Raw genomic sequence first — 26,306 nt, 5'->3', positions numbered from 1 at the left:
ACATTCTGTATGACGTCTAACTAAATGAAAAGTCCTCCATGAAAATAAGCTACGTAAATGTAATGGCAAAGAAACAGACCAGCAAGTGTGTTATATCTCTCAGAAACAGAAAAATAATAATAATTCTGAACAGCAAAATTTGTCTTTCATCATGTAAGAAAGGGAAAACTCTAGCAGGCTTCTTGTAGCCAGCTGTTTAGCAGTGTGCAGGTACAAGCTGCTTCATTCCATCAATGAAAACTCCAGCAGCTTGTCTGACTGCATGAGGAAAGAGTGAAGAATGAGGAAACGGGCAGGAGATGGGAGATAAACCTGTTCATCTCAAATATTACATTTCAAACTAAATATTGATTTTAGAAAATTGTCCAGGCTGAATAGATTAAAAACGAAAAAAAAGCAGTCTGGTGAATTTGCTGACTTTGTTAGCTGTAATTACTAGTCCTGTGTTTGTGCTTCCCTTGCTGACACTGTTTCTCCCTCAGCTGAATACTGCAGGAAAGGAGGAGCAGAGGTAGCTTCTTTTTTTTTTTTACTTTAAATGGAAGCAAGAATAGAAGCGAGTTTTAAGATCTGTCAACGACCCCTGTTGATTAAAACTCGACTGCAAAGCTTGTACCGTAGTCTAGTTTCTGCACCTATTCCTATATGTGGTCGAGATATCAGACTGAGACCTTACTCGGTTACTTTTTATGCTCGTGTTGTTTAGCTAATGTCTATGTGACAGCTTGATTTGATCGACTTTGACAGTTAAGTCAGCTCTTCTCAGTGATTTCCCCCTCTATGGTCGAGTTGTTTCGTCGTCTCCGTGGCTGGATGCGCTTCAGCCAAAAACTATCTGCTCAAAACTATAGCCGCAAAGAACACCTTGTTCGCAGCGCTTCCAAACATCTCATTACATTTGGCTAACAACCGTCGGCTGTTTTTCTATTTATTTTCTCTTTTGACTGACAAAGACTGAAAGGACAACAGGAAGCAGGGGTTCAGCTAACTATACCACACTATCTCCCCATGATGAAAACACAAAGAAGACAGTCTAAACAGATTTCTCCAACAACTGACGTGTTTCAGCACTCACCTCCGAGTTCCTGAATAAAATCGATGGGCCGTCCGTTGGTCTGAGCATGCGCTGTGAGCTATGTCAAAGTAGGGGAAAGAGGTGTTTTCTTTCGGAGCTGCTAGACTCTGACAGTGGGAAGCTGGAGGCGCAGCGGCGGTGAAAACTCAGCAGAAAGCTAGGCAGATCAGTGTCCGAGCTCGGCTAGCTCTCAGCAGTCTCCGGGAGATGCCAGCTGTTGTTATGAGACGGTCAGAGGGAGGCGCTTGTTTCTGCCTGTCACAAAGAGGCGGACCCATCTGCCGTCGTGGCGGAGACACGTGACTGCGTCACAAGAGGCCTTCAGCAAGAAGTGTATAGTTCACAAACGTTTTCTTTATTTAAAAAATAAATAAGGAAAACTATGGAACACATTTCATTCTGGGTTATAGTTTATACTAAATTGTGGAAGTTAGAAAAAGTAGTGTAAGATAGTAAACCAGCATTATTTACTAGTATATCTAAAAAATATTGTGTAAAAGTTAAATATTTTCTGCCAGTCATTTCAGAAATTGAAACGAGTCTATTATCTAGACATAATACCAAAATTTGTTTCTTGTAATTTTTATGCTTACAAGAAACAGATAATCTTAATAAAAAAAATATCAAAATTTGTGTCTCAGAAAATTAGAATACTTTTAAAAAGTTCATTAAAACCAAGGAAACAGAGCACATCATCCTAGTTCTGAAGTCCCTACACTGACTCCCTGTCGCTCATAAAATAGACTTGAAAATACTTCTTTTTTTTTTTTATAAATCACTGACACCAAAATACATTAAAGATCTGCTGTTGTTGTATCAACCTATCAGATCACTCAGGTCTTCTGGTTCTTATCTGCTCTGCATCCCCAGAACCAGAACCAAACAAGGAGAAGCAGCATTCAGCTTCTATGCACCACAAACCTGGAACAAACTTCCAGAAAACTGCAAAACAGCTGAAACACTGAGTTCCTTTAAATCTACAGACTAAAAACCTTCCTGTTTAGAGCTGGTTTTTAAACCACGATAAATGAAACACTGACCTACAATGATCTACATGTGTAACGATGGCACAGAGCAATATGCAACGTTAACTGGTTTACTGTGTGGTGTATTTTATGACTTAGAATTTTTGTGTTTTTATGATGTAAAACTTGTCTTGTTGCTGAAATGTGCTATGCAAATAGGCTTGACTGATTGAATGAATGATGGAAACTTGCTGTGTCACACCCTAGTCAACCTGTAAAAGTTTCTTAAGCCTTTAAACGGTCTTTCCAGTCTGTCCAGAAGACAGTCATCAGTTGAAACTCAAACATTTTCATTAAAATCACAGATGTATTTTAAGCTTTTGACTCTTTTTAGCTGCGTCAGCGATACCCTTCGCAAGGAGGTGGAGACACAAAGGTTATTCCTGAAGAAGCTGGTGGTTCACAGAGTTCTGTATCCAAGCATGTTTACAGAAAATTCAGTGGAAGGAGGAAGTCTGGTTAGAAAAGATGTGCCGGGAACACAGAAAACTGCAGCCTTGAGAAGATTGTTAAGTGACATCCATTCTATAATGTAACCCCTCAAGCAGATTGCTCCAATCCAACTATGAGCTGATCAATATGTGCAAGATGGACCGGTTTTTGGTATTTGAGCTACTCACATTTCAAGCTTGTTAGTTTATTTGTTTATTTAATTTGGTCACACGTCATACTCTAGAAAAATTGTTTATACTTAGAAGCGTCACGCTTATCAGGGCCAAAGCAATACATTCAGAGATAAGATACATTTTTTATGGGTCTTTCCAACAAGTACAGCTCAGAAAATTAGAATGTGATCAAAAATGATTAACTTAAATCAAAAAATTTGGTTTGTTTAGTTGATTACTGCTTAAAGCCTAAAATTCAGCTTCTGAGAATCATACATTACACCACACCGATAAAAGAGTGACCTTCAGCTCTGCGTTGTTGGTTCTGGTGGTTCTCATGTTCCTCTGTGGCGTTTATACTCAGAAGAGTTTTCACCCAATCAGTCACAGTGATATCACTGGCATTAAAGCAGCTACTACTACTTTTAGGAACATGTACAAGGTTGAAGTCTTGGTGGAAAATGAAATAAGCATCTTTATGCAGTCTGTCATAAAGTGCTCTAAAATGTTTTTCTAACATTAGCCCTGATGAAGCAACTTGGATTCTTTTCATTTCCTCTATTTCACCAGACTCTATGAGTTTGATTTCAAAATAATTAGCTTCATGTTCTTGAATCTAAGAAGAGAACATTTCACTACTGAGCCACAGTTCAGTCTTTTAACTCAATAAGACGTTTCTGACGTTGTCTCTGGTTCAGGAACAGCTTAATACAAGAAGTCCAACAGGTGTAGTCTACATCCCATGTTTGGGTGGCTCATCTCGAAGAACAAGCTGGAGCAGTCCACTCCAAATTTGCCTTTCATGTACGCAAAGGCAAAAAATAAAACTCTTGCAACCTCCTTTTAGCCAGCTGATAAGCAGTGTGTAGACACAAGTGGAGGAAGAAGAGCCGAAAACTCCAGCATCTTGTCTGACTGCATGATGACAAAGTGAAGAACGAGGAACAAAGCAGTAGATGAGAGATCAACCTGTTTATCTCAATTATCCTTCATAACTTTTCAAATTAAATGTTGTGCAAACTGAATTTGTTCAGGTTCTTGCCTCTGATGCACAAGTTCTTGATTTCAGAGGGATATACATTGGGTTTGTTTTAGATAAGACAAACCCATAAAGAGTACTGGCAAGACTGCACAGTTTATTTGAGCTTTATAAATGTAAGACTTCCAGATTCAAAGTCTTTTATAGTATCATAAATTTGAACACACTGCTATATACAGTTGAAAAGCTATTTTTGACAGGGCCACACAAGCTCGTCTGTCTAAACTTTAACAGTAACAAGCCATAAAAACTACAGAGACATGGTAAGCAAATTGCTATGCATGTGGTTCTTTCTAGAAGTTCTGAGGACTTTTAATTCTGTATTTTGGCAATATGTTTTCACTGTTTCATACTTTTTATGAAATTAAAACCTGCTTCCAATCATCTGTTGGGCAGTTTATGCAATATCACATCACCCAGCAAGCTTTTCGCGCTCTAAACTGCATTCACTCCCGACACTTAATGAACTGACATTTTGTTTTATTAATTTGGGTTGTTCTGTTGCGTTGTGCCACCATCAGGCACCAGGTGGCAGCAAAAGTTCGTTTAAGACTAGTTTTTTTTTCTTTTCTTTTCTTTATTTTTTCTTTTTTTTTTTTTGTCCTAGACCACAAATTGCAAGCCAATAACTGTATAGATTTAAATAAATTGCAGTTCATGACTTTACTGGTGCAACTTGTGTTATTTATTACGACAGTATGTTTCGCACAAAATGTGATAGCATTGGAAATTCCATATGATGATGATGATGATAATGAAAATGGCAAAAATAATCCTAATCTCAGTGGGTTGTGCTAATGGGTTTAGGTCACTCTGGAATATGGTCATTAGCCTTTTTGCTCCTCTGTAGGTGACACAAGCGGGTGCTAATGTCATGAGGTGTTGTGGTGGTGGTGGTGAGGCAGACGCAGCAGACCCAGATGAAATGAGTAATGATGTAATTTTAATGAATAAATCCAAACAAAGTCCAAAAACCAAGGCAGCACTGCTTGAACTGAAACCAGGGCTCAACACAGGTAGCGACAAGGTGAACGAATGGACAGGAACGACAGACTAAGGAACGACAGACTAATGAACAACAGATGTAGCGAGACGTAACCTAGACGTAAGGAGACGTAGGACCCGACGAAGACAGACACACACAGGTGACACTAAATACACAAGAGGAAATCAGGGAACGAGATACACCTGGGGACTAATCACGGGGAGACAGGACAACACAGAGACTCAGACACACAGGAAACTAGAAATAAACATACAGAGAAACACAGAACACAACAGTACCCCCCCCTTAACGGGCGGCTCCAAGACGCCCAAAACAAAAACACAAGGGTGGGCGGAGGGGAGTCGGACGGGGGGCCAGAGTCCATAAACAACAAAAAACTACCCAACAAAGTGGGCGGAGGCAACAGAGGCGGAACCCGCAGGGAAGGTCCGGCGGCCGTCCACGGCGCAGAAAGCGGGAACCACGGAGGCGGTCCGGCGGCCGTCCGCCGCGCGCAGGGAGGCGGAACCACGGAGGCGGTCCGCGGCGTCGCGCGCAGGGAGGCGGAACCACGGAGGCGGTCCGCGGCCGTCCAGCGCAGGAGAGGCGGGAACCACGGAGGCGGTCCGCGGCCGTCGCGCAGGAGCGGCGCAGGCGTCCGGCGGCCGTCCGGCGCAGAGGCCGCACAGGCGGCGGCGACGTGGAGCACGAGGAGTCTCTAGACGAGGAGCGCACAGGCGGCGACGAGGAGCACGAGGAGTCTCGGGGGGAGCACTAGGAGGAGTCTCGGGGGGAGCACTAGGAGGAGTCTCGGGGGGAGCACTAGGAGGAGTCTCGGGACTGGCACTAGGAGGAGACTCGGGACTGGCACTAGGAGGAGACTCGGGACTGGCACTAGGAGGAGACTCGGGACTGGCACTAGGAGGAGACTCGGGACTGGCACTAGGAGGAGACTGGACTGGCACTAGGAGGAGTCTCGGGACTGGCACTAGGAGGAGACTCGGGACTGGCACTAGGAGGAGACTCGGGACTGGCACTAGGAGGAGACTCGGGACTGGCACTAGGAGGAGACTCGGGACTGGCACTAGGAACACTGGGGAACTCGGGACTGGCACTAGGAACACTGGGGAGCTCGGGACTGGCACTAGGAACACTGGGGAACTCGGGACTGGCACTAGGAACACTGGGGAACTCGGGACTGGCACTAGGAACACTGGGGAACTCGGGACTGGCACTAGGAACACTGGGGAACGGACTGGCACTAGGAACACTGGGGAACTCGGGACTGGCACTAGGAACACTGGGGAACCTGGACTGGCACTAGGAACACTGGGGAACTCGGGACTGGCACTAGGAACACTGGGGAGCTCGGGACTGGCACTAGGAACACTGGGGAGCTCGAAATCACTGACTGGGGCAGGGAAGCCTACTACCCGTGCCATCTGTCGGCCTGGAGCCAGGCGGGCCGCCTGGAATCCCATCACCATGGGCACAGTGGCAGGAGCAGTCCCTGGAGCGGCGGCAGAAACGGGCTCGGGTGCGCCGGCTGGAGCGGCGGCAGAAACGGGCTCGGGTGCGCCGGCTGGAGCGGCAGAACGGCAGGCTCGGGTGCGCCCGGCTGGGCGCAGCGGAGCGGGCTGGAGCGTACTGGTCTCGGAGACACTGGAGCTGAGGCGGGGCTGGCGGAAAGATTGTCCGGCTTGGGAGGCAGAGGTTCGCCGGCCATGACGGCCAGAGCTGCCTCACGCTCCCACTCTACCTCCCTTTGCAGTTCCACCAGCTGCGGGTGCGGAAAGCGTGGAACCCAATACTCCAGCAATAGTCCCAAGCGAATAGCGAGGCCGAGCCGTCTGCAATCGGCGTTGGGCTTAGCCTTGACCTCGACATATTCCCTTATGGTCTCCGTTAGCTCTTGTAGCTCATCCGGGTCCATGATGGAGGGGGGAAAAAAATAGCGTGCCTCACCGTTCAGCTTGGTCGGGTCCTTCTGTCATGAGGTGTTGTGGTGGTGGTGGTGAGGCAGACGCAGCAGACCCAGATGAAATGAGTAATGATGTAATTTTAATGAATAAATCCAAACAAAGTCCAAAAACCAAGGCAGCACTGCTTGAACTGAAACCAGGGCTCAACACAGGTAGCGACAAGGTGAACGAATGGACAGGAACGACAGACTAAGGAACGACAGACTAATGAACAACAGATGTAGCGAGACGTAACCTAGACGTAAGGAGACGTAGGACCCGACGAAGACAGACACACACAGGTGACACTAAATACACAAGAGGAAATCAGGGAACGAGATACACCTGGGGACTAATCACGGGGAGACAGGACAACACAGAGACTCAGACACACAGGAAACTAGAAATAAACATACAGAGAAACACAGAACACAACAGCTAATCATGCTCAGTACCTCCGCTTCAAAAAAAAAAAAAAAAAAAAAAACCTGGTCATGAAGTAAGTGAAGGCTGCACGGCTGCTTGGAGTTTGGTCATGAAGTCATTATAGACATTATAAGCTTTTTTGTAAGTTAGATTTTTTTTTAAGCAGTAATATGATTTTTAATTGTTAATACACTGACTGAATGTGATCAAATGCTATATTTTGGGTGTTAATCCAAACATCTTGACGTGAATGTGTGTTTGCCTCTTTACATTGTTCAACTGATGTCTTTTCTATTCATTTTCTATTCTGTTTATGATTCATGAACGCTGACATTAATTAAGGTTAGTGAAGCCCTCAATGCTTTAAATGTTGTCTCTTTTGTAACCTCCTAAATGGCGCGTTTAGTGTAATCAAGTTTGACGAGCCACTCTGGAGAAAATTCACGACGTTTACACTTTTTCTCCTGAGTCCCAAAGACTCATGTATGGCTTTGTGACCCGTTCCAGAGTGATAGATGTCACGGATTTTCTTTAATCTGTTTTGAATTTCTGATCTGAAGTGAAACTGAACTGAATTTCTCTGACGTGTTGCGTTTTGATATTCTCTTTAAACCAATTTTATGTTGTCAGACAGGCTCTATTGCAGTGAATCCCAGCACACAGCAGTTTTACGCAAATAAAAAACAACTTCATTACAGAGGGAAAAAAATAATATGGATAAAGCAATGATGCATTGTTAGGAGCATGTGTGCCCGGAATGTCACTTTAATTTTTGATTTAGCCTACCGATTTTGCTGGTTATAGCTGCTCTCTAAACACCATCCCGAAGTTTTCCTGAACCGTGTGACGCATGAACACCGGATGTTTCCAGCTGGCATTAATTAGTGAGTGGGTCCACCCCGCCTTTATAAAGGAGACGCGCCCACTGCCGTGCTCTGTGTCCACGCAGGCGAAGATGAGCTACGGATCTGATGTGCTCTCCTCCTCCTCCTCCTACAGGAGGATCTTCGGGGATTCTCCCCGTTTCGCCTCCTCTCCGTCGCGAGTGTCCTCCCGCGGAGGAGGCTACCGCTCCTCCTCCCTGTCCCGCACCAGGATCTCTTCCGTGGGCTCCTACAGCAGAAAGTCGGCTCGCTCCTTCTCCGCTCCGCTGGAGGCCTTCGACCTGACCCAGAGCAGCATCCTCAACAATGAGTACAAGATCATCCGCACCAACGAGAAGGAGCAAATGCAGGGTCTCAATGACCGCTTTGCCATGTTCATCGAGAAGGTGCGCAACTTGGAGCAGCACAACAAAGTGCTGGAGACCGAGCTGGTGGCGCTGCGCCAGCGGCAGGCAGAGCCGTCCCGCCTGGCGGAGCTCTACCAGCAGGAGATCCGAGAGCTGCGCTCCCAGCTGGAGGAGCTGAACGGAGAGAAGTCCCAGCTGGTGATAGAAAGGGACAGCATCGACGACGACATGCAGAAACTCAGGGAGAAGTACGAGGAGGAGTTCCGCGGCCGGGAGGAGGCGGAGGCAACCCTCAAGGCTTTCAAGAAGGACGTGGACGACGCCACCATGGTGCGCCTGGACCTGGAGAAGAAAGTCGAGTCCCTCCTGGACGAGATCAACTTCCTGCGGAAGGTGCACGAAGAGGAGGTGGCCGAGCTGACGGAGATGATCCAGGCCGCGCAGGTGTCCGTGGAGATGGAGGTGGCCAAGCCGGACCTCACCTCCGCCCTCAAGGAGATCCGCAGCCAGTACGAGTCCATGGCGTCCAAGAACCTGCAGTCCGCCGAGGAGTGGTATAAGAGCAAGTTCGTCGACCTGACGGAGCAGGCCAGCCGGAGCAACGACGCCATCCGAGCCAGCAGGGAGGAGGCGAACGAGTTTCGGAGGCAGCTTCAGTCCAAGACCATTGAGATAGAGAGCCTGAGGGGAGCCACAGAGTCTCTGGAGAAGCAGCTGCGGGAGATGGAGGACAGGCACAACATGGAGATCAACACCTACCAGGTAACTGCTTATTTATTTATGTGTTTATTTATTTATGTGCTTATTTATTTATGGTGATGGATGCAAGAGTCTGGATGAAAATCGATTAACTGATTTCATCTGAGTGATCATTTATGTATTTATAGAATAGAATTGGAAAATTCTGCTTTGTCCCACAATGGGGACATTTCTGTGCAGCAGAGTGACAGGCAATAACAGCAAATAGACTCGCAAGGAGATAAAATAAACAAAAACAAAAAAACAAACAAACAACCCCCTCCAAAAAAAATAAAAAATATATCAGAATTAAGAATATAAATAAACTAAAAAAAGGAGAAAAAAACGATTTAAAAAAGCCACAATGATTAAAATTACTTTAAAAGAATAGAAATTTTCAGAATTTTAGATCTTGATTTTTTTAAATTATTATTCTAGTTTCATTTATTTATTGAGCATTTGTATTGTTTTTCTTGTGTAGAACCATAAAACTCGCGGTGCGGATGAGCCGCAGTTGCTCTGTCCTTGGTGCTGAAACACTCCCCGGAGAGAAACACACTCCCCAGCATCCGACAACGCCCACTGAATACACACGATCTACCCGAACTTACAGTCATTTCAATCCCTTCCATCAGTTTTCATCAGAAAAATTAACTAAAAAAAAAAAAAAAAAGAAAAGAAAAAAATCCTAAAATATTTCAAAATATGTCAAAAATATAAAACATTTATTTATTTAAGCAGGAGACGTATATGAAACAACACAATTGGCATACACTTTATGCCATTACTTTAGAGTCAAAGTACTGCGGTTGCAAAATATTATTAACCCAGAGCTCTGATCTATTAATCCTGCTTAGGAAAGCATGGCAGAGCTGGAAAATGACCTGAGGACCACCAAGAATGAGATGGCTCGACATCTGAGAGAATACCAGGACCTGCTGAATGTCAAGATGGCTCTGGATATAGAAATCGCTGCATACAGGTATGATCGGTCACGCTGGCACCTCACAGAACGAAACAAACAATTCTCCTGTCCAGCTTAGTGCTTTATTGCATTTATGGTTTGTGTTTCATTGTGTGTTCTCTCTAAACCCTCCCATCTGTGTGTCTCCCTCTCTGCAGGAAACTCCTGGAAGGGGAGGAGACCCGCATCGGAACCGGCATCGCCTATCCCAACCCTTCTATAAGCGCCGGCATTGGGCAGGGCTACAGCTACCAGACCCGCATCTACTCTGGCTCCGGCAAGACCTCCAAGAAGGAGGGCAAGGAGGAGGAGCAGCCGCAGAGCAAGCCCACCGGGAAGGTGTCACAGCGCGAAGTTTACGAGGAGACCGTCGTGACAACCAAGAAGATGGAGAAGCAGCAAGAAGACATCCCTACCAATCAGAAAAACTAGAAACCTCCTCTAAGCCTGGGTCTGAAACCACTAAACCTTCGCTCCATCCCGCAAACGCACGCCTCTTTTCATCTCCCGTCTGTTTATTCTTATTCGAATCCGTCATAACTCCACAGAAGCAATCACTTTACTGCAACAAATTACATTCACAAAGTCATGGCTGAACAAGAGCAGGCACTTTGGTAGCAGTCTTCATCACAAATGTTGCTTCATCATGTAGGAGAGACACAGTGAGCAAATTTTTACCTCAAGCTGTGATGTAATCTCAACACATATTGAGGGACATGCGTTTGACTGTTAGGATGCACAACAACACACACACACACACACACACACACACACACAAGAAAAATAGTTGGAAACACATCAGCTGGTGTTGTACTTTATCCCTTATAGTTTCCGGAAGAAACAGGCTGTCTTGCATAGCAAAACAGTCCAACATCACATAAACTTATGGTTTTCAGTTGAGCTAGGTGGCCAGAGAAAGGGGCGATGTTTTCGTTTTAATTCATTAACAATGCTCCTGTGTCATAGCGTTGCTATTTTAATGAAGCTAAGACTCGAAGCGAGCAGTTTCTGAAAATGTATCACTTGAGCTTTATTTGCATGTATGTGCCATGCTTGACTGATTTTTCATCTCAGTGCTCATTCGACTTGGGGTTGTTTGAACATGAAAGGTCAGCACAGTTTTTATCATTCTTAAGATGCAACTTTAGGCCTCTGATGTCTGCTGGTAATGTGAATATGCTGAAAAGGATCATCTCTAAAGCACTTAAGTAGAAATGAATCACCTAAGCTGAGAATGAGTAACTATTTGCACAATGTTTTACCAAGGATGCAAGGGAGAATACATTTTTACAAACTTGAATCCAATTTGTGACTGATATAAAACGAATGAATAGTGTTTTTCAGTCTGGTTGAGTACATACATGGGATCACTATACTTCAGCACAAACGCATGAGATTCTGCTTGCTTCATGTCTCTGGGTGTGATTTATCGTATACATAGATAGTCTCCATGAACCCCACAGTCACATCCCTGAAGCCTAAAGACGGCCGTGCCGATCGGGACGAAAACCCCGTGGAAAACCTGCCGGATCACAGAAACAACTCGACCTCCCTTCTTAATAACTGAGGCCATGACTGGATCAAATGTCTGTTGTAGTAACTACTTCACTCTTAGAGCAACTATGAGACTTGTAGCTTATTTATTTTTTATTAATTCCTGCTTGTGCACTGCCTCACTGCAGGTCACGGCGGTCAATGCCGTGACGAACTGCACTCACTTCTTCACAAGTAGACGCAAAGGAACTGCTGATTGAACAGCTAGCTGCTCTGGTTTTTGGTGGTGTTTACCTGAAGCTTGTGACGAGTATCTTAGTACTGTATACATGTGCTTCTGCACAGTGGCCTAACATGACCGGAACGACGTTGGGAAATTTTGGTTTTATGGAATGCTGTCGCTATTTATGTAATACTCGCTTTGACAATGGATGAACGGCTCATGGTTGCAAAGCCTTACACTAAAACCCCAAAAAAAAAAAAAAACAAACAAAAAAAACAACTAAACCAACAATAACAAACAAACGTCACCACAACTGCGGCACTGCCAAACTTTTCTAAATGCACATTTTTCTCAAAAGGAAACAAAAAATGTCACCAATCCATACTCAACCGTCAATACTGAAATATATTGTAGAAGAAATACTGTAGGATGTAAAACGCCTTAAAACACCAGCAGCTTCTGGTTACATGTTCAATGTGTATATTTCAGTCCAGTGGGGTGTTTTCATCTTCCGTCATCTCTTCAGTAGTGTTTATTAGAGTTACCATTACTTCTAAAGCATAGGGATTGAATGTAGTTGACATGCTGTTCTCTTTACCGTGACTGCTATATATGTATTGCCGTATGACACCATATCAATAAAGACTTGACCTGACCGAGGCTGCATGTGGTTTCATTGTGTCTCACTGCCTGTGTGCTGGATAATCTAAACATTTTGAGCATATTTTTCTACCATGTAAAAGCTTCTTGCATCTTTATATTCCTCAATCATTGATATCCTCAAAGTAATGAACACTTCTATTAAAAAAACCCCCAAAAAACAGCTGCGCTGATTTATATGATCTCTCTTTTAGACACCCCATTATAGTAAGACGTGAGACAAATGTATTCATCCCCCAAAACCCTTTTCTCATTTTGCCATATTAAAATCTCAGATTTCAGTCAAGTGAAGGATGGCAGGCTTTTTTGGTTCTGCCCTCAGTCAGTGTTTAGTACATCCACCTTTCACTACATTGACAGCCACAGTATTTTTGGGTCTGTCTCTGCCAGTTTTAAATATTTACAGGCGAAACGTTCAGTTCACCGGACGGACAACATCCATGAACATTAATTTTCAAGTTTTTTCTTTTGTAAAAATTTTCTCAATTGGATTTAGATTTGGACTTTGACTGGGCCACTCCATTTTAGCTCTGGCTACATCTTTGCATTGTTCATGTTGCCTGGATAAGGAATCAGGTCATGAACAATGCAATCTTAAAGACATTTCTTGTATTTTTTTTAAATTTTGTTTTTGTCTCTCTGGCCCTTTGTACAGATGGATTTTTATAAACGTGACGGATAATTTGCCCCAATTTGCCACGTTGACCTGTACACTAAAATCTTTTCTCTCCCAAACCTCAACATCTCCATCTTCACAGATCAGGCCTCCTTTCCTCTTTCAGCTGGGTGGGACAGATTTGCGTGCTTGCCCATGACGCAGATTGCAGCTCTTCAAAGATTTATACCCCTGCAGTGCTGCTGAGTGGAGGGTGGGGTGTGGGGACCCATAACGGGGCTGCTATTTAACAAAATCCTTCAGTATCTCGTCAAACTGGAAAGAAGCTGCTCTCAGCTGCACTTCAGGAAGTTTGACCTCACTTCATAAGCACAAAAAGCCCTTGTGAGCTGTCAAAGGGTACGTCCTCCTCCATGCTGATTAAAACCTCCAATTAAAACCCTCTTCAGTTCAACTCATGCAAATTCTACTGCCACTCTGGATGTTCCCCAGTTTATTCCACAAAAACTAAAACTAAAACCAAACTTGCACCAAATTCTGGACTCAACATTTGACTCAGAGGTGTTGAACTCAAGTCCTCCAGTCCAGCATACCAGAAACAAACGTAAATATCATCATCAGGCTGATGCTAAACACGATGTACTGCTGAGGAGGTCAATTATCTATCTGAAAACCATGCAGAAAACCACTTATTTAGGATCTGAGTTGGACACCCTGAGGTTTTTGGACAAGCCAAAGTTTTTCCATGTTCTTATTGCATCATTTTGGTGAATCTGCGTTAAACGCAGCTTCTTCTTTCCGTCCTTAGATTACACTACTGCCACTTTGGTGTGGTACTCTCCTTCGGTAGCCAGTCTGTCTCAAGGTTCAGCATGTTTGTGATGACAGGACACACACAAAAAGTGTAAGTATATGTTTCCAGATGGACATCTAGAATATTTTTGACCTTTCAGTCTGCAGACATCCACGAACCTTCTACCACAGTAAATGTCCATCTCTTTTTATGTCCTTCCAGCTACAACCTTGAAGAAATGACTGCAAGGAGGAGAATGCTTTATGTTCTGTGAGATGATAATTTTGTCTGCGCCTGACTGTGATGTTAGTAAGATGAGCTTCAGTGAGGAACAGATTGACTATGAATTTGCTTTTTCTTTTTTGTCCGCATAATTGGACTGACAATTGAAATTTTATTGAAATCAAACCGGTTGGTGAGATGTCCTTCCATGTAAAAAAATGAATCCCAACAATTTCTGTCATTACATTGAGTTGGAATATATTTTAGATATTTAAACACGTATCTCAGCTTTATTTCAACCAGGTAGCAAAGAGTTAATTGGTGGCTAACGTTGCCATAGATTCGGTTGCTGAGCAGCAGGCACCTCAGGGAGTGATTTCTCCCAGAGACACACAGTGTCAAGACAGATCTGTGTGAAAACTGAGGTGTGTACTCTGATACAGAACCTGGATCAAACATAAAAACAAAAAACAGCAAAAAAACAAACTTATTTTGGCTAACGGATCTCTGACTAACGTGGCTAAACAGCAGAATCATGAAGGGCTTAAAATAATTTGAGGAAAAACTGAAAGATAACTCTTTTTAAAAAAAATCTTGAACCTTATTTATAAAATTGCTCTTCAAGCTGTTTTCTGGATGAGGGGAAAGGTGCTGAATCATTTCGAGGCAGGGCCATTGTGTGTGTTAACCATGACATCAGCGCCATCTTTTCCTTTTTTTATTCCTAAAACTTGGAGCTAATAATAGAGTAATTTCCAGCTGAGCTACCCAGACAGACAGAAAGACAGAGGAAAGGAGGGTCTTTGTCCCTGAACAAAGGGGAAGGGCACATCCTTCAGTCTTGACCTGTTTCTGTAGCACTGAGGGTGTTCAACCTCAGAAACATAATTACATTTTTGCCACAGCCTGCTTATCAGAAAATGGAGCGGGTGGCCTGGTGATTGTTCCTGAAAGGTTTTCAGTAAATTTTATAAGGGGCAAATATAAAAAAAATAAAAATAAATAAATGTTAATTTCTTTAGAGAAATTATGATTATTTTCTTTTTCTTTAAACTTAGTCGGAGATGAAACAGTCAAACAACCTGAAATAGAAATATGTTGCACATTTACATTTGGAGATATTTCCAAAGACTTCTCTAAATGAAAGAGAAGACCCTTGTTATTGTGTGTCGACCAACATTTAGCACTTCACAAGTAGCAGGCTATAAAAGGATGAATATAATAAAAGTCAAACACATTACTCATTGCTGAAGGAGAACCAGTATCTGAGGTGAGATAGAGTGTGATTAATAACATCCTCCTTAAAATAAATTATGATAAAACACAAATTAGAGCACACACACTGAATGTTAGAGGCGTGGTATGTTCTTAGGTGTAGCTGTCTGGATCAAACGCTGGCGAAGAAGGAAGGCACCCCGACATGTGAAGCTGCAGCACTGACAGCGTACGGATCAGGTGAGCTGTGATCCTCGGAGAAAAATCCGATGAAAGAAAAACCTGTTTCTCATTCAGATATTTCCGTCCTCTTCAGGATGCTTTCTAAAATACATCCTCCAACGTGCTAATAGGCCGCTCTTGTAATAATCACCTTTAGATGTAGCTTAATCATTGTGAACCATGGAAAAATGCTTTTCTCTCGCTCTGTTATGCAGTAAAGTTCAGCTAAAGTAGGACACAAAGTGAATTAGCTTTTGACATTAAACCATCTTGACATCACTTTCTGAGTTGGAGCAGACAATGACATGCCGAAGTGTTGCAGGCTCTGTACTCAGCTGAGACTTATTATTCTGGAGACCTGGGAGGACGCAGCAGTGCTGCAAAACAAGCTTCGCCCACAGGAGCTGCGTCTGTACAGCAGCTTTATGCTGAAGTTTGCATCTAAAAGGATGAATATAAATGACCTGAAATTAAACCTGGACTAATCGTCACATTTTACTGACACTTTACTTTCTAAATCTGCCTGATTTCAAGTGGTGGAATGATAACTAGGCACTCCACGACAAGCAAGGAAACTTAGAATTAATTCTATTTTGAATTGTTTAAATCTACTTTGTTTTAATATAGAAGCTGAAGTGATAAACTAGCGTTGCCAAATCTAATGGATGTCTTCATAGACCCACAGTGTACCACTGCTGCTGCTGCTGCTGCTGCTGCTGCTTCATGTATAATGGAAGAGCTGAAACCTTTCTGGGAGTTATTCAACATTCAGTTTGCACATGACACAGCAGTTTGAGGCAGGAAGCTTAACACAACTTTAAAAATACACCGTAGAGGATCCAGAAAAGAGCTTGGAAACATGCTTCTGAATATTTAAGTGATTAGGAAGAGCAGCGATAATAACAGCAAGAAAAAAAGGAGCGACTGCTGATCAGAAGATCAAAGTTTCAGTCAAAGTGATGGGTCACACCGGCTTTAGATGTTTCTGCTTCAGACAAATAAATAAAATGTTAATCATGGCATTGTTATCAGAGTAAAGGAGTAAAACTCATTGGCATCTTCCAAAAGCATAATGTCATGGCCGATTGATAAGCGTCACAGTTTTGAAACAAATAGTTCGACTCTTTATTCATTTGTCGTAAAATTCTGTTACCTTCAGAAATTCTCTGTAATCCAATCCCAAAATATCCCAGCATGTTCCAAGTCACAAATCAGGATGGTGCATTCACCGCTGCATGGAAAGGTTTTGTGTTGTATGTCTGGATCAGATCTGTGAAAGTTAATTTCCGTTGGAGCGGATCAGGTAAGAAAACCAACAGGTCAGATGAGCTTCAATCATTAATCTTTGATCCCGGAGGATGTGAATGTTGGCTACATTATTAAAGCCATTAATAACTGTGAAACATAATTTTTTTTCTTGTGAAGTCACAGCTTTATGCTCATGTAGCTAAATGTTGTCTTTTTACAGCCCATCTGCAATTTTGTGCATTTCTATCTTCAATTACTTGCACCAGATGGTCTTGGTTCATCCGTAGCATACAAAATAAGAACATTATCGTCTGATATCAAATATTCCTTATAAGATGTCAGTTTTAAAATCATGTTTTTGCTTTTACATACCAGATTCTAAATCCCTCTTTTACTTGCAAAACACAAAATAGACCGACATTTATGACTTGCTTTGAAACGACAGGTCTATTCAAAGTAGTCAGTGAATTTTGCAAAAACAGAGAAACTACACAAACTCCTGTCTGTCACTCTTTATGTTTCTACGTGTTTTGTTTTTTTCCAACTCAAAGATTATCGCTGGAGCGCCACAGAGGGTTTTTTTGACCCACTATGATGGTAAATGGACTGAACTTATATAGCGCTTTTTCAATCATTTTGACCACTAAAAGTGCTTCACTTTCAAAAGTCACATTTGTACACTGATACGCAGATTGGTAGGCAACTTGAGTTTAAGTGCCTTGCCAAGAGGCACATTGACACGTGGCAGGAGGAAGATGGAGTTGAACCTACCACCTTCTGATCCCAAGACAACTGCACTATCCACAGGCCCACAGTTGCAAACACTTTCCAGCTTGATGTCATTTCAAAGAGAGTGCACTATGGGTAAGTGTTGGTCAAAAGTTTACATACTCTCATCCTCAGCACGACTGGTCCTATTTTGGGTAGAGGTGTGATTGGGCAACAAGGAACTTAAATTTGGAAGAAAAAAAATTGTAGATTCTGGCTTATTTGTGATTGGCATGTATGTAATAATTCCCAACTCCTTTTGGCAAAATTAAACACCTTGAAGTAGTCTTCATCAATTTCCAGGAGAATGAATTTCCGTTCTTTCCAGAAGCTTAATGTCAACTCTCTTTATCAATCCAAAATCTGTTTTACTGACAGCACCAGTGGCAGCAAAAATCCCAATCTTTATTTAAATGTGTTCAGGTATTTACACCACAGAGCAGTTATTTACAGTACAGACCAAAAGTTTGGTCTGTACCTTCTAATTGAATTCAATTAGAAGGTGTGTCCAAACCTTTGGTCTGTACTGTATGTCATAGTGCGGTTCACTAAGAAATCTGTTTTCTTTTCTTGAGCCGCTCTATATCCACAACTCTTTGTGGATGCAGGATGGGCTTAAGCCCGTCCCAGCTGTCGCTTGGCAAGAGGGCAGAGTACACAACAGATTGATCCTCAGTCCGTCACACAGCCAACACAAATACAAGCAACGTCCACCAATGTACTCCATCATAAGATCAATTTGGAGTCCTCAATAAACCTGGTATGTATGTGTCTCAGCTGTGGGAGTAAACTGGGAAAATCAATGCGTGCCGTACACGAGAACATTGATAACAAAATGATAATAAACAGAATAGATGGCTGCTGTTTATTGTGACCTGCAAAATGTAAATTGGTGGCATCATCCCACAAAATCTGTCTCCTCTCACCATGTTTCCCCCCCCCTAATATACGTTAACACTAATCTGCCCACTACATCAATGTTTCTTTATTAATGTGCGGTAGCAGAGTCTGTTTAAACCGAAAAAGGACACAGAAGGACACTTTCCTCCCCCAACGGAGCTCTGCAGGTTGAAGGAGTAAAGATGAATTGCCCCCAGAGACCACCTTATTGACAGATGCTCCTGTGTGCCACAGAGTCTTTAAACATGCACAAGGCAGCTGTGTGGGGGTAACTGGAGCATAGCCAGTGAGGCGGGGGAGTGCAGTGCACCCTCCTGCACCACCAGCAGCAGCTCTCACCTCTTTTCAGGTGATCTGAAAGCTAACCGTTAACTGATCATCCCTCTCATCTGTCATGCTTAAGCACTTGGGACAAAGTAGAGATGAACGGAAATTAGAATTGAGATTTCTAGAAACTGTTTTGGGTTTATTTTAATATGAAACGAACATGGAGGAGCTAAGGATAGAGAAGAGGAGGGAGGATAAAGAGAACAGAAGAGAACACATGCATGTCTGCCTCTCGACTACGGAAAGAGAAGAAAAACAAAACAATACAAACAAAAAACATCATCAGAGGATGAAGAAACCACAGCGGTGGCTGCATTGCATTCTTTACAAAAATGAAGCTTCAGGGGAAACATTCAGACCCGAGTCTGTTGTAATGTTTTGCCTGCTCTATTAGCATCTCGTCAAAATGCAAAGTGTATTCAGTGTTCAAGGCATGAAGGTCAGCCATGTTTGAACATGTCCATTTGACAAACAGGAAGAATAAAAAGCAATTTCCTGTCCAGCAGGCTGAAAGTTTTTACAGTAAAAATGTGACAAATCATTGTTTGTCTCAAAAGGATTTGCAGAGACATATTCTCGGCTTTTGGATGAGTCAACTCTTAAATTCAAATGTGAGCTAAAAGGTCACCTCTAATGTTCATTTTATCACTGGCATTCTGTGTATTAAAACTGTATGTCTCTGTTATTACAACGTTATTTTTGACTGTCCACAATTTTAGGAAATAAAATGAAAAATGCCATTAGGACAAATCTGAGTTTATTGTTTACTGAAACAGTTTTGTTTTGTTTTTTTTTTATTGCAGCAGCATTTTCTTACTCAAAGATTTTCTGAAAATCAGAAAACATCTGCATTAACTGGACGACATGTTCTCTTGCCTTCCCCATCTTGAAGAATAGCTGAGGGATCACAGGATCTCCATTTAATGTAAACTTATAAAGTATGCCTAAAAAAAAAGAGAATGTTTCATACAGATGATTCAAAACAAATATTTTCTTACCATTGTTTTTATTTTTCTCACCACCAAACAGATTCAAATTTTTGTAAAATTTAAGATTATGCAACCAAAACCCAATTTTTGTTGATTTGTTTCATCTTGCAGTAATTTTTTTTTTGTCTTTGTTTGGCTAGCAGTTTATGAATTTCCAGTAAAACCAGTTACCATTCACTTCTGTTCCTATTAGGGCATGAGCAATTTTTAAGATGATTTTCTCTTACACATTTCCAAGAAGCAGCTTGAATGTTGCTGCCGTTTTATTCCCTTTCTGTGTATTTACTGTCTGTCCTCATCCCAGTCTGAAGTCTCGTCTGGCAGGAAGTGCTAAAGTACTAGCGCCATCACCACCTTCCTCCCACGGGCAGAAAACTTCAGCTTGAACCTTGAAACCTGCAGAAAAAACTTTAATATTAGTGACAGACTGCTGCTGAAAATCTCCCTGGAAGTGAGTTAAGATTTCAGTCCGTGGGATAATTACAAGAAAATCTGATCATTCTCAATTTTTGACTTGGAGCAGAACTTGCTGTGTCAGAGACAATAATTACAAAATTTTTTATCATACATATTTGTTTTTTGATTCCAATGCATTACTCACAATGGGCAGAGCATCTAGAAATTTTACTCAAATAATAGTATTGATACTTTACAAAAGTAATCCTCAAGAATGAGTAAAACCTACAGTGTAGTAAAATTACTCCTAAAAGCATATTTTATTCACATTTAACAAATTATTCAGGTACATATAAATGAATAAAATGTAACTGGTTACTACCCAGCTCTGCAAGAACCTCGAGTCATGCTTAAAGTGAGCTCATCTCATTTCTTCTTCTTCGTCTGTCATGTGACGCTGACGACACCAAAGCAGCTCAGACCACCAGTCACTGGGGAGGAGTGGATGCCTTCGTCTGCTGCCAGGCTGTAAAGGCACGACAGGAATCCCGAATCTCGTTCAAAGCAGAAGAAACCTTATTGGCTCTCCAGAACACATCGTGCAGCCCTCTTCTCCTTGTCTGTCTGAGCTGTGAAGTGCTGCAGTTTGCAGATCAGAGATAGTTTCAATCCATAAACCACTGAACACCTCCGCGTTTGCTCCACCTCATTTTCTGCCCTTCATCAGCACCGCAAACACTCAATGCAGCTCCCACAGCATGAATAGTGTGTGTGAGTGTGTGTGTGTGCGTGTGTGTGTGTGTGTGTGTGTGTGTGTGTGTGTGTGTGTGTGCTTCCCCTGTTCACCCATCTCCCAAAGTGCTGACTACAGTCATTCCATACCTCCTGGCAGTCTGCCTGCAGGCTGATATAGTGTGTCACCATTCGCACATAAACAGCTATTGATTGGCTGGAAAACACCTAAAGCTTTCCATTAGCTTGACATGAGTGAATTTCAGATTGCCTGTGGGACTGGAGGCTGAAGACTCAATTAGACATTGTGCCTGACTTCTGAACTGTTCAAATATTTACCCACCACGATGATGTAGATACAGACAAACATCCTGCCGCCTGATGTGATGGTCTGTTTCTTCCAGTGTGTGGAAAACCCCATGTGTCTGTGTGGGTCAGTGAGGCTGCAGATCTATACGCTCACACATCGTAATCAAAGAGCCAATCGATGAAGCTGCTTTAAATTGGAAAACCGTTTATAATACATTGTACGGAAAGACAGAGAGGACATGAATGATCTGTACCTGGCAATAGATTAACATTTTACCTGCAGCAAAGTTTAAGATTTTTTTGGAGCCGTGAAGTTAGAGTGTCATGCATTAAATATTCACTCCCTGACTGTCCAGTATATTAGAGTTATCTGTGGCAGACCAACACAAAGCAGCACATAACTGTGAAGAGGAGAAAAAACAAAAGCGATGCGTGGTTTACAATTTCGAAATTTAATTCAATTCACTTCATTTTGTCCTCAAAGGTCAATTCGTTTGTAACAGGTAGTGGTGATGGTCAACACATTCAAACAAGCTTTTACACAAAGATTAATAAATATTTATCTGAAATGAATGTGTAAAAATAAAATTTGATAAATAGTACATGAGCTAAGAATGAAGTTGGACGGCAGCAGTTCGATAGCAACCTTAAGTCTGGACATTAAATCTGGTTTGTTTAATAACCCAATGACTAAAAAGAGTGCTTCAATCTGTCTGTTCTGCACCTGAAGGGAGAAGATTAAACTGAGCACGTAGGAATCCAACAAGATTTTTTTGGTTTGAATTCTGATCTGGACTTAAATACGTCTATAGTGTTGTTCTCTTGTATCCCAATGGATTTTCTGCATTGTTTTGATTACACCCTGTTAGTGATTACAATTTTTTTTAATTCAGCAAGCCAAAGTCAGTACTGGGTGAGACCAAGCTGAAATACAAAGCATCAGTGCTTTAACATGCATACTTCTTACAAAACGCTACAAAGCCACAGACTTAAGGAACAAACATTGCTCCCAAATTGCTGCATGTAAAAATGCACACATGCAACATGGTGTGTCTGCTACTTTGTGTCCGCCTGTTGTTTTTGTTTGCACAGGTTGGTCAGTCCCCTGGGACGCCCTCCTTCATCAGGTATCCCCCTGCCCTCCTTGTGATTTCCAATGATGCTCATGCAAGGAGACCTTCCTAACACCCTTCAGTGACTTCTGTGTCAGGAACACACGCGCGCACACGCACACACCCACCCACACACACACACACACACACCTCAAGGAGAACAAGGACATGCAGCACAAAGAGATTCTCATATGCATTTAGGCTGAGATTTCTTTGTGTGAAATTAAAGAGGAGCTGAATATTACCTGCAGAGATCAAGCAGGTTTTTGAATGAGATACTCAGGCCTCCAGAGCTGATTAGGATTGAGCTTATAGGCGCTGCCGACAGATCTCATGAATTAACTAAAGGTCACTATTTTTAGGGCGGAGACGGATCTTGATCAGCTGAATGTCCAGGGAACAGATGTTCATGCCAATGCGGCACACGCAGGACCAGAAGGGATGTAATAATCTTCAATTCTTTATAAATTATTGCAGGTTATCAGGCGGTGCTGCACGTCTTCTTCGGAAAGTATAAAAATTTCTCTTTCATCACGTAGGCTACTCTTTTAGAGCTCTCACTTTTATGCGCAGACTCACATATGCAGTGAACGTGTGATCTGTGCTGCAAATATCCGTTATATTTCAAGTGATTTCACCTGTGTTGTTAAAGTTTTGATTAATTATACATTTAATTGCAGATGTATTGATCCTGGAGAGGAGGGCTGACTTTTAACAAACTCAAGCCCACTCCTTTATCTCAGTCTGGCAGCTGCCAGTCTGCGTGTGTGTGTGCGTGTGTGTGCGTGTGTGTGCGTGTGTGTGTGTGTGTTTAGGGGCGGGAGGGGGTCGGGGGTATGTGTGTGTGTGCAGATCAGGCAGGGTGTGTGATTATCTTCAGAAACAAGCGCTGGACTGCAGACGGAGCTAATTGGTAAACAGAAGCTACAATGACTTGCTTTGCTAACAAAAAGCTCATTTCTGCACTAACAAGATCCAGCCAATAAAAAGGTGAACGTGACTTGCATTAATAGCTGATATAATAATGTTGCATTGCACTAAGTGAAATTGGGTTAAACCCATGTAAACGCATGAAGTGGGGTTTTAGCATCGAAGCTTTTTGTTAACACTCTTCCAGCTTCCCGGTAGGAGTTGGTTATGGTTCCTTGCCGTGTCGCGGCTGCTCATTAGTTTTAGACGAGGCCTGCATTATTTACGGTGATAAAGAAACAGCGATGCGCAGCATTGCGCTGGGAGGGACCTGCATCAGGGGTGCTGTTAACGTGCCTGGTTAGCTCTGTCCTCAGAGGGAGAGCGTAGGAGGTGGCTGAGAGAAACCACAGGCAGCGAGATGAAGCTGCAGAGAAAGTGAAAAACACTCCATTTGAAACGCCGCTTATTAATAAGATCGGTGTCAGTCGACAGCTCACGAACACTCACCACCGGGACTAATGTCATATCAGGTTTGAGTTTTTATTGATTGGTTTGAAGCACTGATGCTTCAGAGTGAATTGGTCCTTTTTGTTGCATTTTTAGAATTGGATTTTGACCTTCTAATTTGATCTATTTTAGATTCTCACAACATCAATATTTACACATTCCACCTCACAATAATTTGGTAAAAACATCTTCTAGCAACCCGACTTCTCTAAGAGTCTTCTTGCTGGAAATGGTTGATTTAGTTGGTTGATCATCAGCTAATTTTCAACGTTTCTAATAGCATAAGGACTGGATATTTCCAGAAGTTTAATCGTTCCACTCTAAAACCAATTCTTTCATGTTGGAATATTAAAATTTTGTCCAGGCTTCCAGCCATTTAACTGGTAATTTCTTGTGATCTTGATGAAGTGCGAAGTAGTCCTCCTTCTCCATTATTCCTTTCAACTTTGTAAGATGCACCTCCAAAGCTAATATAAACCCTCAGCATGACGCTGCAACCACCATGCTTGGACGTTGGCACAGTATTTTTGACATATTTCCTACCTTCATGACCAAATAACTGAAACCTACCGTAGTCTTTCTCTAAAAGGTATCTGTTTTGCAAATTTCAGTTTTGATTGGAGGGGATTTTGGGGAAGGTGGTTCTTTCTCAGTAACCCCCTCTGAGTCCATGGTGATAATAAACTCACTTCTCCACTGACAGAGACTCTGGAGTTCGAGCATTTTTACATGATTTGCAAGAGCCTTGGTGGTTCATGGGTTGTTTCTGAACATTTGGCTCAATTTCTTTAGGGTTGGATGGTCAAACAGGACAAAGATCCCAAACACACACATCAAAAAAATGTTTTGGAACGGATAGAGCAGAAACATGTCTAATCTGACACTAATACCAGTGGTGACTGTAAACTGCTCATCTGATCTGTGTATATGTTTCACATGGAGCAGCTGGTCTTCTCAACACAGCCTATGCTTGACATCCAGAAATTGGGCTCACACTCACTTACAGAGGGGTTTTAAATATTGCATTCACCTTTGACCTTAGCATGTCTGCTTCACAAGCTCTGGCTTTAACCGTAACCTCAAAGGTGAAACAGGCCATATCGGAAACATTACTCAGCAGTAATCGGCTAATTTAGCAACGACGGGACGCAGAATGTGCAGGTGCTGCAACTCATCTTTTCTAGTCTATGTTAATAAAAAAGTAGATTTTCTCCACTAAATAAAGTACAGAACAAATCCAAACCTGCCTCTTGAAAAATAGAAAGCAATAGTACCAGTTACACTTTAGTTTTTATAAGGTGCAGTCAGCAGTGAGAGGGCTGCTAATTTGGCTTTATTTTCAGGCTTGACTAGAAATGTATTATAATTAAGAATGAATTGGTAACTGGATATGAATCAGACTGTTTGCTTAGACTGGATGAACTGGATTGATTCAAGTTGAATTTGAATTAAATTGCATTGTGAATGATTAAAAATATGGATCGGACCTGCTTGTCTTGAGAGATGGAGTTTGTTGTGAATCGGTGCTCTGTAAATAAAGTGAAATGAAACAAAGTGCTCGACACAAACACAAGTCAAAGATTTAACATTATAAGGTCAGAATAACAGATGCAGAGCAATGGTTTGGGTTTGGGTTTGGCTTCTGCTTACACAAAGACAGGAACTCTATAACCCGAGCAAAAAACCAACTCCAGCTCTGTAGTGAAGCCACCGCCGTCCCTCTCCTTCTAAAACCAGCTGAGTCGCAGACTGCGTGACGGATCCCGCATTCCAGTTAGGTCGGTGCTGAATAATGCACAATCCCCACATTCCTTTCCCTGAATCTCGACTCCTCTGGAGCCACAGACCAGCCTTCACACCCATCATTCTGCTTGGATGGGCTCAAGATGCTTTAATGCATTCACGCTCTAAAGTACCCACACAGGGGAAAAGAAATACACAACTTCTGCAACGTAAGATATGAAACATGAGTAAATACACAAACGTTACTTGATAAAGACGTATTTTGTCCTATTTTGTGTTGGTCTGTCATACAAAATACACAGTGGATTGTGCTTCTAACAGGAAAAGATTCAACCGATATAAAAGCGTTTGGATGTCAGGTAAAAACCATTTCAGGATTGAACAAATCGCAGGCGGTAAGTAACCCTTTCTATAAATGTGTTGTTTAAAGCAAGTGACGATTAAAGCAGGCGAAAACAGGTTTTACTGCTTCTTCTTCTCATTTGCTGTTTCCCATCCTTCACACCTGTACTCTACACCTCCGTCTCACCGCTTTCCACCACCTCTCTCACATACCTTCCCTCCCTTTCATCCTGACAACCTCTGACTTCTCCTGCTCATCCTCTGATGATCTGCCTCGCCCTTCCCATTCTACCCCCTCTCAACCCGCTCCCCTTTTCTCCTTTTGTCTCCCTTCATCCTTTCCTCTTCCTCTCCCTCACTCTCTTCCTCTTCTGTGGGTCGCACCTCATAAATAATTTATCTGTGCCTCTCAGTGGGGGGGCCTCTGCAGCATTTCTTGACCGGTTCAGCGAAACCGGTAGGTGATTTCTCGTCACCAGCAAAACCCGGTGCTCTCTTTGAAGCTGCAGGTGACTGCAGTTCACCTT

The 26,306-nt window shown here is 42.6% G+C and overlaps 2 protein-coding genes across 5 annotated transcripts in view; one reads left to right on the top strand and one right to left on the bottom strand.

Moving 5' to 3' along the window:
• The window catches only part of nt5c2b (5'-nucleotidase, cytosolic IIb), a 30,132-nt gene extending 22,138 nt beyond the window's left edge, over positions 1 to 7,994 (bottom strand). Inside the window, exons 1-2 of the mRNA XM_044114204.1 lie at positions 7,903 to 7,994; positions 1,076 to 1,394 (exon numbers count right to left, since the gene is read on the bottom strand). The gene's annotated coding sequence lies outside the window, so the exon portion shown is untranslated. The remainder of the gene's footprint in view (positions 1 to 1,075; positions 1,395 to 7,902) is intronic.
• inab (internexin neuronal intermediate filament protein, alpha b) lies at positions 1,394 to 12,421 on the top strand. 4 transcript variants are annotated; one of them, XM_044114212.1, is made up of 4 exons: positions 1,394 to 1,408; positions 8,116 to 9,109; positions 9,943 to 10,067; positions 10,208 to 12,421. In XM_044114212.1, exons 2-4 carry the CDS (start codon positions 8,345 to 8,347, stop codon positions 10,479 to 10,481), a joined length of 1,164 nt encoding a protein of 387 aa, XP_043970147.1. In that variant the 5' UTR covers positions 1,394 to 1,408; positions 8,116 to 8,344; the 3' UTR covers positions 10,482 to 12,421. The 4 variants fall into 4 exon arrangements, with proteins under 4 accessions (XP_043970147.1, XP_043970145.1, XP_043970146.1 ...); XM_044114210.1 differs by lacking the exon at positions 1,394 to 1,408 and adding an exon at positions 7,093 to 7,189; XM_044114211.1 differs by lacking the exon at positions 1,394 to 1,408 and adding an exon at positions 7,243 to 7,257.
• The last annotated feature ends 13,885 nt before the right edge of the window (positions 12,422 to 26,306 follow it).

The sequence above is a fragment of the Gambusia affinis genome, linkage group LG04 (genome assembly GCF_019740435.1).
Source record: "Gambusia affinis linkage group LG04, SWU_Gaff_1.0, whole genome shotgun sequence".
Lineage (NCBI taxonomy): Eukaryota > Metazoa > Chordata > Actinopteri > Cyprinodontiformes > Poeciliidae > Gambusia > Gambusia affinis.
The sequence above is the reverse complement of the archived record's forward strand: the minus strand, read 5'-3'. Positions and strand labels throughout refer to the sequence as shown.

What these genes read in the sequence shown, in the direction of transcription:
- inab (XM_044114209.1), top strand. Translation starts at nt 7,967, where the DNA reads ATGAACACCGGATGTTTCCAGCTGGCATTAATTAGTGAGTGGGTCCAC. An exon ending in TGGAGATCAACACCTACCAG is followed by an intron (nt 9,110 to 9,942) that starts GTAACTGCTTAT and finishes AATCCTGCTTAG; the next exon opens with GAAAGCATGGCAGAGCTGGA. An exon ending in ATAGAAATCGCTGCATACAG is followed by an intron (nt 10,068 to 10,207) that starts GTATGATCGGTC and finishes CCCTCTCTGCAG; the next exon opens with GAAACTCCTGGAAGGGGAGG.